This window comes from Dicentrarchus labrax, unplaced genomic scaffold (genome assembly GCF_905237075.1).
Source record: "Dicentrarchus labrax unplaced genomic scaffold, dlabrax2021, whole genome shotgun sequence".
NCBI classification, from domain to species: domain Eukaryota; kingdom Metazoa; phylum Chordata; class Actinopteri; family Moronidae; genus Dicentrarchus; species Dicentrarchus labrax.
The window spans coordinates 4,507,243-4,526,326 of NW_026136705.1; the positions used below are offsets into that span (position 1 = coordinate 4,507,243).

Consider the following 19,084-nt stretch of genomic DNA (forward strand, 5'->3'; position numbering starts at 1 on the left):
GCTGATGATTATTCTCTGTTTTATTTCTCCTGTAGTGTATGATGAGTTCTTTGGTCTTTGTTGTTGTCCCTGCACCATGTTGACAGCCGCTCCACCTCATCTCTGTTGGCAGACTCACCCTTCCCCCTGGAGATGAGCCCCACCACTGTGGTGTCATCCGCAAACTTCACCATGGTGTTGCTGTGATGGACAGGGGAGCAGTTGTGTGTGTAGACAGAGACAACCGTCGCAACCACCAAGTTTAGGTAGAATTGTCAATACAGTGCACGAAAATTACAGCTTGTAACCCCACTTGTGATGGCGCTACAGAAGTACAAGAAATACAAAGTGACTTCATCCTGGAATGCATGATGAAAGCAAGATGACTGGTCAGTGACTAGCTCGGTTTATGAAGAGTGTTGGGATGGTTTAAAGAACAAGCTGTGGCTGAGACAAAACAGCAATAATCCAAAACACAAGATATGTGTCACTCAGAGTGTCGCCGTCTCATCACCCTAAAGACTTGGGATCAATGGTCACCAGAGGCCTACTAGCTTAATGGGTTCCCACTAACAACCCGTACAACCATAAGACATCAGATGGAACAATAACATGTATTTAAGTAGTGTCCTATGGGCCAACTATTGTCGCAAAGGCTGTATTTGGCCAGAACATCAGTCAAGCAGCTGGTGGAAATGGTTGATGACAATGACGATGACAACGAAAGCAACCCGACCGCACTAGTTCCAGATCATCCTGTATCCAACAGCCTGCCAGACATCTATGAACAAAGCATGCCAGAGATGTGGGGCTCATGACGTAAGCAGGCCAAGTACTCATCCGACTCAAACCTAACATAATTTTACCATGAGAAAAACGATAGCCACTGACATCTGAAGAAATCACAGAAATTAGAAGTACAATATCAAGGCTGCTGAAAAGCTATTGTGATGTGCTGCAATATCCCCATAGTTTCCTGTGGAAAAGAGTACACTCGTCTTCCACAAGGCAACAATGAGTCGCCGTCAATTTTTGATCGACTGCAGACAGATTTGTCAATTAGACATAGAGTCAACCATGTTACAGTACGTAAATGACATTTTGATATGGTCGGCAACCCGTGAACAATGCGAAAATGATTGTCTCACGGTGTTGCCGCTACTGGCGCAGAAAGGGCATAAAGTAAGCAAAGAGAAACATTGTCAAAGGTCAATAGGAAGGCAGCTACAAGGCCCGACTAGAGCTAATGCGGCGGACCATCTTGACGTTATATGCAAAGCACCACGACCAACCAACTTCAAAAAAGCCTTGTCTTTCTTGGGAATGGCAGGTTACAGCTGCCCTTGGCTATCTGACTACACTTTTGATCGGAAAAAACCTAAAAAACACTACACATTTGCAATGGAGTGCAAGGCAGGCATCTGCTCGACTTAAAGGTGATTTATCAACCGCTCCTGCACTTACAAATCCAGACTATTCAAAACCATTTCATTTGTTTGTTGCAGAAAAACAAGGTTTTGCCAATGCTGTTTTAACACAGCAGCATGGCCAGCATAAACAACCGATTGCCTATTTCAGCACACAACTTGAAATCACTGTGAGAGGAATGCCGCCCTGTTACAGGGGACTGGCAGCAGGGGACTGGCAGCAGGGGCATATGCATATGAAAAAGCCTCTACCATTACTATGGGACACAAGGTATTTTTGTACACCAATCATGCACTCCATGCACTTCTCACTGCACCAAACTTTGTTATCACATTAATTTTAAACAATAATGTCGCAACCACTATATGCTCCCCTTTCAGCACAAGCAGCAGAACTTAAGGCTTTAGCTGCAGCGTGTCGGTTAGGTCAAGGTAAATCCTGTAACATTTACACAGACTCAGCATATGCACATGGGGTTTGTCACCTCAGTGGCGCCATATGGAGGCAGAGAGGCTTCATGAGGGCAGCTGGCAAACCAGTGTCACATGGGCCTGTCATTGACGAGCTCTTACATGCAATGTCTTTGCCGGCTTCATTAGCGGTAGTAAAATGTGCAGCTCACGGGTCAGCCACCAATTTTGTAACAAAAGGTAATAATGCTGCTGATAAGGCTGCTAAACAGGCAGCAGCGTTCTCAGACCTCGAACACCTGCCAACAGTAATGTACCAGGGGGGTGATGTGCATGAAACCACACCTGATGTTGACAATGACGACCACACCTGTTCATTGCGTGCTCTGGCTGAGGTACAGGAGACTGCCTCTACAGAGGAAAAACAACTATGGATGGACAGGGGATTTGTTAAAGATTGCTCTACTGGACTGTTTCGGTCAGCCACAGGGTTGTTGGTGGCACCTGCATCTTTGATACCACAGTTGTTTGTTGTTGCGCCTGGTGTGTCCCATGTCGCAAGGGAGGAAGTAGTGAAAGTGTTACAGAACACTTGGTGGTCTCCATACATGGTCACTACTGTTAACACCTGTTACAATCGTGTGAAATCTGTGCGGAAAATCGCATGTGGCTTCAATAGGCCACATTCCGGTTCCAGATGGCCCGTTTAGGCATATCGTAATTGACTTTATTGATATGGTAAAACCGGTAAACAAAAAACAGTATGTGCTAGTGGTAATTGACAGATTCAGCAGATGGGTAGAAGCATGCCCAGCAGCAAAGGCTGATGCCATAACAGTAGCTAAATTTCTTTCCAGAGAAGTCTTCCCTAGGTACAGAATTCCTGATAAAATTAGCTCTGATAATGGAACTGGTTTTGACAATGCTGTAATGAGGAGGATATATCAATCTCTAAGAATTAAACATAGGCTGGAAAGTGTGTACCATCCCCAATCACAAGGTCTAGTGGAAAGAGCTAATGAAACATTGAAAATGAAGCTTGCAAAAATCTGCAGGGAAACTAAGATGGACTGGGTGACTGTATTGCCGCTTGCACTAATGAGTATGAGAATGCAAACTAACAGAACAACCCACCTTACCCCACATGAAATGCTAACCTGGGGCGACCTATGCCAGCGTCGCATTTGAGAGGACCCCATAAGGGTCCGCCACTTGATTTGTCGATGAAAGAAATGCGTAGCTATGTCCAACGTCTAACCAGCATACATGAGCTTCTGTTCAAACAGGTCAAGGGAGCAACTGAGAACAGACAGACTCCTCCGGACACAGAACGCTGTGCAACCAGGTCAGTGGGTGTACATAAAAGTGTACAGGAGAAAGTGGGATGAGCCAAGAAGGGCAGGCCCTTATGAGGTGGTGTTAGCCATGCCCACAGCAGTAAATGTCAAAGGAAAACCACACTGGTATAACCTCACCCACTGCACAAAAGCAGCTGACCCACAAATATCAATACAGGAGGAATCCACGGAACCCATTCGCTAAGTAAACAGACCCATAACAAGAACCCAAGCCATTTAACTAAAACAAACCAATAGCCAGTACACTGCTGACGAGCCATGAAACAATTATGCATAATATTACGGTATGGAGTCCTTATCAAGAATACCGAGAGTCAAAACACAGAAAAAGAAGGCCCCTAATAATTTGTATTTTTCTTCCAAACCTTTCCCTCAACCAACACCACCACTAGAAAGCCACAAATCAGCCTGGACATTGTCCAATTCAAAAGTAAATGCAATACACAGGGAAACCACACCTATAAAGCAGATAGATAACGCCTACTGTGGCCTCCAAACTTATATCACACTACTTAAAGTACTTGCAACCGCCCCATCTTGCGTTCCTGAGGAAAAGTTACATATGAGCGAAAGTGTAAAGATCAGCAGTTCAGAGATAAAGGAAACTTACATACCGGTCATGAGGTCCTATCCCAGCAAGCTCCATCAATGAGTGGTAGGACGCAGGTCCGGGTATTTGTCACTGTACAACCCTATGTGCAAATTCTGCCAGGAGGAGAACCAAGCAATGGAAGAGAGGAGGGGCGTTTGCCTCAGTATGATCACAGGGCACTACCCAATTGGGGCCCCCCACCATCTTATTTGTAATTTGCAGCAAGGATACACACAGAAAGAACAGATCGAAACCCCCTTGACGCAAAGTGCTAGTAACCTCTTCCTGGGAGTGCCTCTCTACTGTTTGTATGAGGCAGACGAAGATGACACTAGTGTAAAAATACTCATATGAAATATACAATGCTTTAATTCTTAATTAATCTTGTTACCATTGTTGTATGCTATGTGCTTGCTTGATACTTAAGTTGTAGGTATCTATGTATATTCGGCCATATACATAGTCACCTTAAGTGGCTCGGGAAGTAACAAAGGGGAGAAGACATTTGAAAGCATTCATGTAACCAGTTCTTGTCATCTTTATGTACTATGATTTCTTCACATAGCATGTGGATTGTTCAGCAGGGCTTTTTTATGTGAAAAATTTGAAGAGGTAATATTCTGTAATCTGGAAATAAACTCGTAAGAGAATGCATTTTCGTTTTTGTGAGTGACAAGAGTCACTCAAGGGGGGAATGTAGTGGGGAAAATGCATTCAGAAATAAGATTCTGCGAACATGAAGCAAACTATATTATGTTGTGCTATTTAATGTTTGATTTTACAGGCTTACAGTATAATATTTTATGTTCACGTATGTTAATCCTCATGCATTCACACTCTGGTTGTCTCACACTAGTTAGGAGAGTTGTTATTCATTGTGCCATGAGCTGCGCACATTCCAAAGACCAAGGCTGTCTCCTGGAGAGTAGGGCATCAGATGTGTTATGACTACTGCTTATCAGACATTAGACGTCACCAATAGACACTCTAGGGGAAAGAGGCATATAATAGAGTGATTTACTTTGTTCTAGTTAGTTGATTCTCGAGACAACTCGGTTTGCTTGTATCCTGTGTTGATGCAAATAAATCTTACATGTGAAGTGAAACGATCAATTCTCTTTGCTTTTTGTGAGTCTGTGTCACCATTCTGGGTACCTTCAGTTCGATGTCTAACTGCACCGTCAGTTAGACATTGTTTGAGGTGCGTTGAGACCAGAAAAATTAAACCACAATACTTCTTATCTCCTGTTAAAGACCGTCCCTATTTCTTTGACACTGTCGTCACCTTCTTGGCCCTTGCCCTTTTCTCTATTAGGAATACACTTTATGAATGCAGGGACTTCTAAAATAGAGCATGACCTGATTTAAAAAGCAATAGCAGGAGAGATCTGATATAGCTCCCACCGCATATGATCCGCTGTACATCTGTTGGTTTAATGAATGTAGGACCTGTATTATTTTACTTGTTGCAGGCTGATTTAAAAGCAGGTGGGTCCATATTTCTTCTTCTTCTTCTTCCTCTTCTCTGCTGCACTTGGGTATGTTTTTTGTAAAATAACTCGACCTCAAAACACAGTCTTACATTTGAGACATTACGGTCATGTTTAATAAAATTTATGTTGTGTTTATGATTATTATCTAAGAAGAAACATGAGCAAACCCCATGTGCATATGCTGAGTCTGTGTAAGTCATGCAACTATGGAGCCCCTAAAGGGACACGTTTCTCGTGCGCACAAGATACTTTTCTTATATTTGAGGTACTGTAAAAACACATTGCTCAATAATTCCTGGCTATGGATGGTATATTTGACTTCTACACATGTAAGACTACAAGTATACTTAATATCAAGCATTTTTACTGCACCAGTTTGGAGAAATTCAACAATAAATGTCCATATTTGTACAACAAACAACCAACGTTAGCTAACGTTACGTTCTCTGTCGCTGAGAGCTTTATTGACAGCCTGGTGGCAGCAACTGCACATGTGTTGATTCGCCACCACACGAAAATGTAACCAATGAAATTACTTATTTTGACACAGCTTTTTTGACACACATTTTTAGCCAATAAGTATTAAACTAACAAGGTAATGCGTCAAAAGGTGGACCTTTTTTGATATTTTCTCAAAAGGAGGACAAATGAGTGTCCAGCTTAAGGCTGCGCCTGCAGCAGGACAGTGCATTTAAGAGCCGGACTGTCTGGCCTAAAGCCGGACGAATGGCCACCCTAGTAACAGCTGGCTTGGCCGCAGTTAATGAGCCTAGAGGCATACGCACAGGAAGCACAACTGCCTGTGCCTGACCTAAGGTTTCTCAACTCGTGTGAACCAGAAAGTATCTTGTGAGCAGAAAGTATCTCATGTGCATGAGAAAAGTTTCATTTTTTTCCCACCCCCATGTCCCTTTAGGGGCTCCGTATGCTACTTCTTCCAAGCTGAAATAATTGGGGAAAAAAGCCATGCAGTGGCTTTTCTGTACTGTATGTGTGACGTTATGTTGTTTTGTATGTTTTTGACGTTACGATTATTTCTTTCACACACGACAGGATTTCTTGTAGAGAAATGTGCATTTCAAAATAAGATCAGGTTGTACTGTATGAGCCAATTTGATTCATGTTCATTAACTTTTTTCTCTTCCAGCCTGTTGTATTGCTTGTCTTAAATCTTTTTTTTTGTATATACTAGCGTATAAAAGCAACGGCATAGAGGTTTATGTGCAGACATTCCAGGAGTGACTCCTCAGACGCCAAAGCTATGACGTGATAACTAATGAGTTTAAGAGGTGTTGGTGACGATGACCAGACAGATCCTGTTTCAAATACTTTATGCAAGCTAACTACAGAGAAAGGATAGTGATTTTCTTGTCAAACTTTCTGGAAGAGAGTGAAAAAGCGTACATTTCTCAAAATGTCTAATTAAGTTACAGTGGGTTTAATTTGAAAGAAAGTGCTCATACAGCTTTAAAAAAAATAATAAAATTGTGACACTTCTTCTACTGCCAGTATTAAGAAAAGACAAGGAATGCAGCTTAGCCTCAGGTCCCAGCAGTGTTTGCTGCTCTTGAGGAAAGGACCTGAGGGGGAGGGTCCCATAACGAGGTTAGCGCTCTTCACTCCTTTCACTGTCGTCATGGTAACAATCAGGACTGCAGAGGGTAACAGACTTTTTCATAAGTACATTGCGAGCTGCTGCCCAGAGAAAAACACTCACTGTAGGTGATAATGTGAATACAACATCTGCACATCTGCTGTGTTACAAACTCTGGATGTGAACACGGCGGTAAACAAACATTTATTTTATCAACGGCAACCTGCTCTCCTCCAGATCACCTTATGTTTCGCGAGGGGAAACACACAACATGGCACAAAATCAATCTGGAGAGACATCATTTACCTCAGAATGATTCCAAATGTCAATGTAAAATGTCTAGCTCAAGTTTTCAATTTATTCAAATGCATTCAACTTCTCTTTCTGTGTTTGGTTGACTCACTTGTCTGCCTTTTTAAAGCTCCTTGCATGTAAGTATAGTAAGTGTGTGCGTGTGTGATGCCTCACACGTGAAAGGCTGTGAAAAGAGCAGAGTCACTGTGTCCTCAGGTAGGAGTGTGTTTTAAGGCGAGGTGTCGCCCACCATTTTCATTTCCAACTCACCCACTCACAATGCTTCAACTTCAAAGCATTTCAGCAGAAACTCGCCCTGTGTTGATAAAATTAAAGGGCTGTTATTTTTAGGTGCATTTAGATGGCAAAATTGCCTCAAGGTTAAAGAAACAAGATCTTCAACCAGGGGACTTTAGATTTGAGATTTGTACTTTGTACTGTGCAAGCAGCTGCCCACTGTAGAATGGTTACAGACCTGGAGAATCAATCAACCAATCCCAGTCGTAGGTGTGATTGAGAATGAGGACAGCAACTAACTTCATGACATACAGCAGCAGAAAAATGCAGACCAGGATGAATGGAACTAGCAGGACGAGTTACAAGTCAACTTACAGACATGACGACTCACACGCCAACGTATTAAATTGTCAATTTAACCACTCATATTGAGCACCAGTTTTTTAAACATGCATGTTTTGTGGCAAACCGTTTGCTTGTTTTTCCCATCCAGAAGGTCTTGTTTGTCTGCTGTCAACCATCTGCCTCATTCTATGTGAATGCAACATTACACGTGACTAAAGTTGTTGCTAAGACAAGTTTTTGGGACAGTCCAGTTTATTATATCAGAACTTTGAACTTTGAACTTAGGAAGCACTTAACAAACAAACAGTTGTGGATTTATGGATAGCTGAGGCAACCCAATCCATTTGCCACTTTAAGAATGTGGTAATACAAGGAGAGAGCATATTTGTGAGGGTCCTTTGTGAGCTACTTGTAACCTGTGAAACAATTTTTCAAGTCAAGGTGACAATTTTTCCGGTTTGCTTTTTGTGTCTGAACAAAAGGCAACAGGTGTAAATTGTGTTGTTTTGTTGCCCCCTTGGCTTCTTTCTTCCCCTCTTGCCTCTTGATCCTTGACCCAGATACCACTGTTTTGGACCTGAAAGTGCAATGTGACCCTCTAGGCATTTAATACTGATACCAGAGTCATATGGTGCGGAATAAAGATGCCAAGGCTCCTTGAGAGTCATATGGGCACACATCCAGCTGCCTCAGGTTCTAGATCATTCCCTTGTTTATTACTTGCTTGGGTCAAATCTTTACAGTTTAAGTTTAAGAAGTGTAGAACTGATGAGCACAGGAACAGACTGCAAAGTGGAATCTTTAAAAAAAAGGGATGAGAAAAAGGATGAATTGTATGGCCTGTAAATATACTTTCTATAATAAATGACCAAAAGGAAACTCAAAATAATCAAACAAAACACAAAAGATAGGGAACAAAAGAATTCAACAATGTAGTGAAATCACAAATATGAGCATACATTTAGTTCATCACCCCACCACAGACCTATGTCAGCCCAAACAGTCTAGAATTTCTTTTACCTCGTGATATCATACACTGTAAATAGAAACGTGTGTGTTTGTGTGCTCTTGTACGACTCTTACATACAGGAGGAGGGAGAGGCAGAATTGGGACAGACAGACAACACAGCTGGTGTCTGCAGACAGGGAAAGAGGTACAGCTACTTGCAACATCCAAACAGTGGACTATTACTTGACACCAATATTACATTCTCTGTGAATTTCCCTTTAAAAACGGCGCAAAAAAGTAAGTGATCTTAATGTTTTAAGGATTTAAAAGGATTAGTACAGATTAGAGTGATACTGGACTGTATGGCAGTAGCCAATCCGTGCCCCAACAAAGAGTGGGAGGAATGGTAGAGAGAGATGGAGGTGAACAGGAAGATGAAATTGTGGGAGAGGGTGAGACGTTGGTCTAAAGCAGTTGAGGAGTGTGAGGAGGTGGATGAGGAAGAAGAAAAAGAGGTGAAGCAAGCAGAGGAACTGGAAGAAGGGGAACAAGGGGCAGAAAGGGAGGTTAAGGAGAACAAAAGGGGGGATGAGGAGGAAGGCAATGATGCAAAGGAAGCTAAGCAGCAAATTGGACAGTATCACCTGGAAGAGCAAGCAGAACATTCAGCGGACGAGGATGTAGATAATAATGACGAAGATGTGGTGAAGATTTACTGCAAAGCTAATTATGTCACAGTTGTATTCAACACCTTGACAGAGTTCAGGAACTCCTCTCTTCTCACTGACCTTACTTTGAGCACAGAGGATGGGAACAGTTTTTTTGTACACTCCCTTGTCCTGGCTGCTGTCAGCTCCCTTATCCGGGGAAGTCTGAGTAGAATCAATGTAAAAAACAGTAGATATGATAAAAGAAAAGATGAAGGACTCCGCAGGTGGTCCCTGTCTTTGGGTCCAGAAGTGGATAATGTTGGATTAGAGGCCGTTGTGGAGTTTGCCTACACTGGTCTCATATCGTTTTTGAACAAGAACACTGTGCACCAGATTAAGACCGCAGCTCAAACATTGGGTGCCCCCAGGGTGCTGGATCTGTGCACAGAGGAAGAGGAAAAGTCCAGAAAAACTGGTGGTCAGAAGACAGAGGGAAGAATTTTGGCTGCAGAGCAAATGATGATCAGTCTTAAGTCCATCAAACAGCTGTGGATTGACAGAGAGAGCTGTGACGTCATTCTGGAAGCTATCGGAGGTTCGCTTCACAGTGAGTACACTGCCAACGAGTTGTACATTTATGTAAATGTAGTACAATAGCAGTCACTGTAGAAGCCACTATCCTTGGATTCCTGTTTGCTCACCTGAAATTGTCATGTGAAGATATCTCATGAACTACTTAATAGTCTTTTAGTAAATTTGGTGGCCTTAAGTCTTTGCTTTTGGTAAGGATAATGCCACCATGTAGTCATTAACAAAGCACTTGTGTTGCTTTCACCCAATGCTCCCAAAGGTGATTTAGTTGTGGTATTAATGTGTTTCTCATTTGGACAGTGTTAAACATAAATGAAATATTTTATTTCAAATACATGTTCGCTTTAACTTTGCAATTTTCAAATTGCAAGTTGCAATAATAATAGACTTATGTCTACGAGAAACATCTTGCATTATAGAGCCCTGTAAATGTTAGTTGCAATTACAATGGATTTATGTTGTACTTCAGTCCACAGAGTCATCCTGGCTATGGGGAGTGACTACTTTCGCAGCATGTTCACCTTAGGGATGAGGGAGTCCCATCAGTCCTGTGTGACCCTTCCCTTCCTATTGGCTTCAGAGCTGGAGCTTCTGATTGACTGCTCCTACAGTGGGGCTATCTCCCTCAGCTGGAAGTGTATCTTCGAGATCACCAGCACTGCTCTGCAGCTCCAGTACCAACCCGCCCTCTCCTTGTGCCTTAACTTCCTGCATCAAGAAATAAATCCTCACTCCTGCCTGGATGTGGCATCTTTTGCTGAGGCCTACGAGACAGTGCAGCTTCTTGAAGCTGCAGACGATTTTGTCTTGCGGCAATTCCAAAAGGTGGCACGCACCTCAAAGTTCAAGGATCTGCCAGCCAAAAAGCTCCTGAAATACCTGAAAAGTCACTTGCTCTGTGTTCCATCTGAGCTTGTTGTATTCAAAGCAGTGGTGGCATGGATCCAAGCAAAGCCTAAGACAAGGCTGAAGCTTACCAAAGACCTAATGAAAACCATCCATTTTCCCCTGATGACATTCGAGGAATTCCAAGAAGTCCAATCTCTGAACATGTGGTCTGATTACAGCCTGGCAAAGCTCTATGAAGCAATTTTTGAGGAATTCTGCTCTAATGAGACTGACTACAGTCAGTGCCGCATCTATCTGCCGAAAGAGAGTCTGATCTTAATTGGAGGTGACCAGACCTCTGAAGACAAGGGTAGCCGCAGCATCAGCAGAGAACTCTGGTTTGGGAATTCATTAAGGAACCATCTAGGCATAAAAAAGGCCATGGAATGGAGAAAGTTGGGAGAGATGCCAGACCCAGCAAGGTACAGTCATGAGGTGTCTGTGCTCAGAGGACAACTGTACGTGTTTGGTGGCAAGAACTATTATGGCACCAACGACATCCTGAACTCTGTTTACAGGTGAGAGATGGTAATCTTAGATTCCAGCAAGAAACAACCATTTACTGTTTTAAAGGCACGTTTCAATGCGTTTATACTTTAATTGTCTCATTTTACCACATTTTAGGTATGACCCCCTTCAAAACAGCTGGGAGAGCCTAGCTGAAATGCAAGAAAAGAGATGCTCTTTTTCCGTGGTTGTCCTGGATGAGAAGATATATGCCATTGGTGGATATTGTGAACCACACTATTTAGAGAGTGTGGAACGATACTGCCCTGTTGCAAACTCTTGGAGGTACGTTGGAAGGGAAACTATTTTCCAAAGCAAAATGTGCTGTAGTATAGGGTAGTATCTCATCTTGTCTTATTTTTGCTTCATAATTACTGCCTCATTCAACAGTTTTTTTGCTAAACCATACAGGTTTACAGAACAGCTATTATAACCTCATACTTTTCATTTGCCATAAATTTTCATTTATGTGACATACTGTGTCTCAACAAAGTTTATATTTTCATATATTAAAACATTGTCTTCTCTTACAGCTTCACCTCGCCCTTGGATATGCCTCTGAGTGCCCATGTAGCAAAAGTTTTCCAAGGACAGATCTTTGTCTCAGGAGGGCTAAGCAACCAGTACCAATGTCTTGCATCCATGTTATTGTATCACCCAGAGACAGGAAGCACTTATTTAGAAAACATGGCTAAACCTCGAGCTTATCACTGCATGGAGACGCTGGGCAATTGTCTTTACGTAGCAGGTGGAATCGCCACAGACACTGTTGACCAGCTAGCTTGTGAGGTCTACAATCCAGAAGCTGACTCATGGACTGCCTTTACATCACTGCCAGTGCCACATGTAGGAGCAGGAAGTGCAGTTTTGGAAGAAAAGTTTTATGTGCTTGGTGGATACAGCCGGGAGGACTTCAGTGACACGAAGATAGTCCATCGTTATGATCCCACTTCACAGAGATGGGAGAGCATGGGCAAGATGCCTGGGCCGAATAATGACATACGAGCGGCTCTGCTGTGCTTGCCTTCACATTTCCGATTGTAAGACGTGGTGACAGGTACCAACGCTATCGTTGGTTTATATGGAATTTAATTCAACTTAATTTCAGGATACTTGCATGTTAGTAACAGTGGTATTTTTGTAATTTATTTGTAATTCACATTCTTCCATTGTTGACAAAGCAAGGATGTTTACAGTTTCACAATAACTGATATCCTAATCGAGGTAAATATAGTATATGAGTTAAACATTCAGGCATGTCAAATGTAGGATAATTCTGATGCTATTTAAATTTAGTATAAGCTGAAGTAATAAAGACCGCTCATTGGTGCCGTGAAGATTCTTGGAAAAGAGCAAGCAGATACAAGATGTGTTACTCAAATTCTAACTAGATTCGAGTTTTATTTCTTTAAAGTTTCTCAAAGGCAGCTGCTTTGGAGGCAAATCTAAACTAATGAATTATGGCTTTTCAGAACCTGGTTGAGCTAATATTATTAATTCATTAATGATCTATAGAGGCTATAGGCTACAGTGGAATGCTATAATGTTATTTATTATTTAATTTTTTTAAACCCAAATGTCACAAAAAATTCAGATTAATTGGCCCAGGCATTTAAGGTTTGATTCAATCATTTAATCGATTGTTAATATATGAATTTTTATGAGTGCAACTTTAGACTCCAATCAGCACTATAAACACTGCAGACCCGAGTCACTGTATGAGAACAAAGAAAGATTTTCTTCACAGTTTTATCATAATAAATGTTTAAAGTCATTAGTCTTTTCAGATTTAACACAGAAATTCAAATACTGTAAGTTCGATCATCTAACCTTCAGCACTGCTTTGTTTCAGCTTATCAATCTCCTCCTCTGTGGCCTTCAGTCTTTTTTGCAGGCCTGTACAAGTTGAAATAATTAATGAATGTGAAAAATGGTGGGAATATATGTGGTATAAAAACTCATCATCATAAATCTTGTACCTTCATTCTTTTCATTCAGTCTGTCCACTTCAGCTTTCTGTCTCGTCAGCGCGTCCACAGTCGCATTGAGCCTGGCCTCCAGATCTTTAACATCATCCTCCCACCTGTCTACATATTTCAGTTTACCCTCCAAGTTTTTTATTAACTCCACTCTATCTTTCAGCCACTCACTAATATCCATGTCACCTCTCTGTCCGAACCCTGGCTCCGCCAAAAAGAGTCCCAGCAGGAGCAAAGCCCTGAATTCCATTTCCATCTTAAATTTGTAGTCTCTTGGATATTTTCCTTGCAGTTTGCAAAGGGATGTTTTTTTTCTCAGTGGCTTATATACCTGCTCTCCACTGAGTAGGGTCCTCCAGTGTCAGTGCGTAAGCAAATGTTGAGGCCCTCAGGGACCGCAGTTCTAGTCATGTCCCAACATGGCCTGTGAGTGAGGAATGTGACATACAAAGTGAAACATTTCTACACACTTTGTACAATGTAAACACAAGCATTCAATACCTACAGTAGTAACCTCACCTTACGTCCAAGGCCATTTCTCGCTATGTTGTGGAATTGAAGGTTATATTATTATGCTATATTAGAGAGTAGGGCAACGTAACTAGCTCTGAGCCAGTTTAATCTGGGCTTGTGATGATTTGCATCTGGCAAATTGTATCTTTATTTTTACAATTTTGTGTTAAATCACATTTATTCATGCAGGTTGATGGGATTGGAAGTTGGTGGTATTTTCAGCAATATAAAAAAATGTCTTACTCCAGTTCATGGATCTGTTGCAGTTCATAACAGGGGCAGGGTGTTTCGTGGGCACTGATGTGCTTCAACTTGATTGTTTCTCGTAGGATGATTGCTCTGCTGAAGAGATTTGCCAAGAAGTGGGTCTGCAAAAACCTTCAAATTCACTGTGAACAGTGAATGATGTGAACTGATACAGGAAGGGATCAGTCCACAATGACAGACTGTTGTTTCCGCCACCTTGCACAAACCCAGGTTTTAGGTGTAGCTTCATTTTGAAGAAACAAATTACAAAATATATCTAAATTTGTGTGCAATATTAGAATGTTCTACCTCTGGTGCCACTAGTGGTACTGTACAAGATTACACCCCCACATATTTGTCCTCTTACAAACACTTGCTATAACATTTCACTCCATGGTAGACTGGTATTAAAAAGAAACAAGAGCCCTAGAAATTTCACCCGAACGTGTGCATAAGACATAATAATAGACACTAAGTGGAATTGCCATCTTTCAAATATTAATATAGTGTTTTACAAATGTTAAAAGGTCATTGAACCTTCAAAGACAAGGACTGGGTTTCTGTAGTTCTGTAGTTCCCCTATAGAAACATGTTTACAGGCCTCTCTATCAGGAAATGAAAACAATACATTGTCTGGTGTTCACAGGGATGCAAAATCATACGCAAAGAGCCACCAGACCGTGGCTATGTCCATGGGAGTATGATTCAAGAAAGAGATGGGAGAGATTATGTTTTATTTGAATGACTGCAAACCACAACATGCACTCATTTGACTTGTGTAATATTCCCATAATAGGTCAAGTAAGGGCAGTGTTTGTTCTTCTGTGCTGTTTTGTTCATGTAAACGTGATGGTTTTTCCAGGAGCCTACCTGTGCCACACAGTGACTGCCCCAGTGCTCTGTACATGGCCTGGCTGGATTCTCTGACCTGTGGCCTCCACTGCCCAGTGGTGCTTATACGATGAAACCAGCAGAATGTCCTCACCTACTACTGCCAGTGAATGTTACAATGATGGAGATTTTGAGACAGTACATAAAAAAAAAAACCCTGGAACAAAGGGAAAATACAACCTAAGTTAAAAAGAATGTGTGCAACTGGTGCCAATTGAGGGTTAACAAACTTGATAGAGTAAGAGCTCTTATAGACAGTAATAGGAAAATAACACCATTGCAGTGACTTGTATCACTGTCATCAAGATCATCTTCAGGATTATGTGGATACCAACACCATCATAGTCAATTTCCTTCAGCAACAGCTGGCGGTGCAAGCTAATTAGGGACCGAGCACTAACAAGTGCAAGGACCCTATTGTTCCTCTAGGAATTATTATTATACCTCTGGGACTTCGACCGCATATTTGGCCCCCGCAACATGCTCAAAATGGCATGAAAATTTGCACAAAATTCAAACGTAGCTAAAATACCGATATGACATTGTCCCCGTGCACGGGCGCTGCCAAACGTCTAAGCCACGCCCCCCAGAATCAGCCCCCAAGACACGCAAGGCCCACATGTACGAAAATTGCTACGCATGTGTATCATGATAAAAGAAAGAGGAAAGCCTTGCATTTGAACGAACCCCTAGGGAATGTCTGGGATCTGCTTTAAAATTGGTCAGTACAGTCACAAAATGGTGCTGAATGAACGGTGTTCATTTTTTCACTGTACGTTGAAGGGCGTGTCCGTGGCGTGCCGTCAAAGTTGGCTATTTTGAACGAATGTCACACTGTGATGTCATTTTTGGCATTTCAGGGCTTCTATTTTAACTAACTCCTCCTACAGGTTTCATTGGATCTACTTGAAAATTGGTCAGTGCAGTCAAAACATGGTGCTGAATGAAAGCTGTTCATTTTTTGACTGTACGTTGAAGGGTGTGTCCGTGGCGTGCCGTCAAAGTTGGCCATTTTGAAGTCTGTGGTCTTGTATTTGAACAAACAAACCCCTACGGAATTTATCAGATCTGCTTCAAAACTTGACAGTACTCTTGAATAATGTTGCTGATTACAAGTTGTGCTATATATGACTGTACGTTGAAGGGCGTGTCCGTGGCGTGCCGTCAAAGTTGGCCATTTTGAACGAATGTCACACTGTGATGTCATTTTTGGCATTTCAGGGCTTCTATTTTAACTAACTCCACCTACAGGTTCTATTGGATGTATTTCAAAATTGGTCAGTGCAGTCAGTTTTTTTCGTCCAACATTGTGCCCGTGGCGTGACGTCCCGTGGCATCCAATTTCAAACCTTCGCCATTAAAGAGGGATTCGTCATAACTTCTGCGTACATGATCCGACTGCAATTTTTAGCTGATTTACGTGAGATTTTCATGTCGTGGTCCGCACGTGTTACAACACAATTAACTTGTGACAGCCACGATTTACCCCCAACCTTGGGTCCATGTCCCTGCTTCCTAAGCATACTAGGGTGTCGGGCCTGCCGGGCCAAGTTTGAAAACAAACCCGAGCTTTCAGATCTGCTTCAAAACTTGACGGGACCGAAATCTTCAGTGATGAAACACAAACCCGCTCACACATCACAAACCATCCTAGGGAGTATTGTTGTGAGCATAGTGGGAAACGCGGGGAGTATTACAGTCTTATAAAAACAAGTGTCATGAAGAATGAGCTATTGTGACTGTACGTTAAACCCTTGCTAATCAGACCATTTTCCAATGAAACGGTACTCAACTCAGTGTGCAAAATGGAAGGAGTGTCGCGGAATACCGGTGCTGCTTAGGTGGCGCCATTTGGAGGCAAATTTCGTTATGCTATTATCCCCAATTTTTAAATCATTTAAAACCTTTTTTCGCGAATTGGTTGAAATGTCCTTAAACTCCCCTAAGGCCAATCCAAGTTCAGATTTTTTTTTTTTTTAAAAGCCCAAAAATTCATAAATGGGTATTCCGGAGAACATACAATAAAAATTGCGGATAAGAAACTAAACTTTTACATTTGAGGAGTGGCCGTCCAAAAAAAAAAAGTAATTTGAAAAATTTTGAAAATAAAAAAAAAAAAGGAAGTTATACAATTAGCACTTCCTGTTTAGATTTTTCAAAAAAGGAAGTGATTCTCACATTGGTATGTATTACTTGGTCGCTGCCCCCATGTTAATTGAATAATTAAAGGACAAAAAAACGCACTAGGTGGTGCTCATTAATAATAAATTGTATGTAATAAGTCATCTGTTTGTCCTGCTTGTAGCTACAGGATAAAACAATACCCAAATCCCACAGGAGACGGATATACTGAAACAATATCACTTTTGTCTTTTGGTCATTTGTCTTTAGGCCTTCTTCACATTACCTGTCTATGATGTATCAGGGCTTTAAATGAAGAGTACACATGGTTCAGGAATAAAATGGGCACAGTCACAACATGGGGCTGAATGAACACATTATATTTGGTGATTAAGGGAGGGGCGTGTCGGGGGCGGAAGTAATTGTTGTTTTATAAGAAATATTATAATATTGTGTTTTTTTTTTGTTTTTAGGGGTTTTATTTTAATATTCTCCCCCCTAACCGTTTTAAAGGGTTTTTTTTAAAATTGGGCCAGTCACAACAGGTGTTGAATGAATGCATATCTATACGTGGAGACCGGTAACTCATAAGTTGGACATTTTGAATTCTGTGGTCTTTTTCAATGAAACACAACACTTCTCCGCTCTAAACTTATAGGTAGAGGTTTTTGTTTAAGAAAATAGGAAACTGCTGGAAGTCATGTTAAATTGCAAGATAAAACTTAAAAATAGATCAAAATTGGACAGTCTTATAAAAACAAAGTGTACATGAAGAATTGATATTTCTGTACTGTCAAACATAAAAAGAGTGACCGGTTTTCTAATTGAAACCATTTTATATTAAAGAAAGTTATAAATTTAAGTTTCAAATTCCCATTTCCAAAAATTTTTATATTTTGTAAAAGAGTCACCTTCGAAAACACCGTCCTAACTTAACAACGTCCTAGTATTCCCCTCCCGATGAAATTTTGTATGGGTAAGAAGTTTCAGATAAAGTGAAAGCACAGCATACTGGCAACAGGAAGGAAGCGCTGCGTGGCTGCTGATTTGGAGCAGTTTCATTAAACTTAGAGATTCCATCATAGATTTTTTTTTTTGCATCATAACCTTTTTGGTGTTCATCCTACACTTTCCATTCGCACGAAATTTTGCACATAGCATCTGTGGACCGTCCTGACAACAAAAGTAATTTGAAGAATTTGATATTTTAAAAATAAGATTAAAATTAGCACTTCCTGTTTTTTTTTTTAAAAAAAGAAAGGGGGTTTTTTTTCACGTTGGTATGTCTGATTTACACCAACCTTGGGTCCATAGTTCCCCAGCTTTTTTTTACACACTACAACGGTATGTGTGATTAAGATGAAACTATGTTGCTTCCCATGGCTCCCGAGGCTCCCTAAAAAAGGAAAAATCACGCCACTAGTGGCACTCTGGTGGCAGGTGGCCCCTCTGGACCCATACCTCAAATCCCACAGGAAGTCAATTATTTTTAATTTAAGGTTACTGTTTTGTTGGCGGTTTTGTGTTTGTTTTGCCCTTTAAGGTTTCTTTGTGAACACTGCAATGGATGTCATTTTTGCATTTCAGGGCTTCTATTTGAATGATGCCCTCCCTACAGCTCCTATCGGATCTTCTTCAAAATTAAACAGTCCAGTCACAACATGGTGCGCATGATTTGTGACTGTACAAATGTCACACTGTGATGTCTCCTAGGGCTTTTTTTTGAATGATCCCCCCTACAGGTTTTTTTTTTTACAGTCACAACATGGTGCTGAATGAACGCATTATATTTTGTGACTGTACGTTGAAGGGCGTGTCCGTGGCGTGCCCTCAAAGTTGGCCATTTAGAACAAATGTCACACTGTGATGTTTTTTTTTTTCTTTTTTTTTTTTTTTTTTTTTTTTTTTTTTTTTTTTCTTTTTTTTTAAAATTCCTTCCTCCCCCCCCCCCCCCCCCCCTTTTTTTTTTTTTTTATTTTTTTAATTTTCTAAAATTTAAAATTTTTTTTTATCCCCCCA

The 19,084-nt window shown here is 41.2% G+C and overlaps 2 protein-coding genes and 1 long non-coding RNA gene across 4 annotated transcripts in view; 2 read left to right on the plus strand and 1 right to left on the minus strand.

The window, feature by feature from the left end:
* The window catches only part of LOC127364664 (kelch-like protein 13), a 36,947-nt gene extending 23,528 nt beyond the window's left edge, over positions 1–13,419 (plus strand). The window contains exon 6 of one of the 2 annotated variants that reach the window (XR_007885050.1): positions 12,540–13,419. The gene's annotated coding sequence lies outside the window, so the exon portion shown is untranslated. Of the gene's footprint in view, positions 1–12,372 lie in introns of both variants that reach the window. The other variant, XM_051402356.1, reaches the window with a different exon arrangement.
* The window catches only part of LOC127364713 (uncharacterized), a 29,375-nt gene extending 15,734 nt beyond the window's left edge, over positions 1–13,641 (minus strand). Inside the window, exon 1 of the long non-coding RNA XR_007885053.1 lies at positions 13,399–13,641. This is a non-coding gene — a long non-coding RNA (uncharacterized LOC127364713). The remainder of the gene's footprint in view (positions 1–13,398) is intronic.
* On the plus strand, positions 8,843–12,376 carry LOC127364675 (kelch-like protein 33). The gene is made up of 4 exons (XM_051402413.1): positions 8,843–9,936; positions 10,390–11,326; positions 11,433–11,600; positions 11,849–12,376. The coding sequence occupies exons 1-4, from the start codon at positions 9,096–9,098 to the stop codon at positions 12,357–12,359; spliced, it is 2,457 nt and encodes an 818-aa protein (XP_051258373.1). The 5' UTR covers positions 8,843–9,095; the 3' UTR covers positions 12,360–12,376.
* Positions 13,642–19,084: the final 5,443 nt, after the last annotated feature.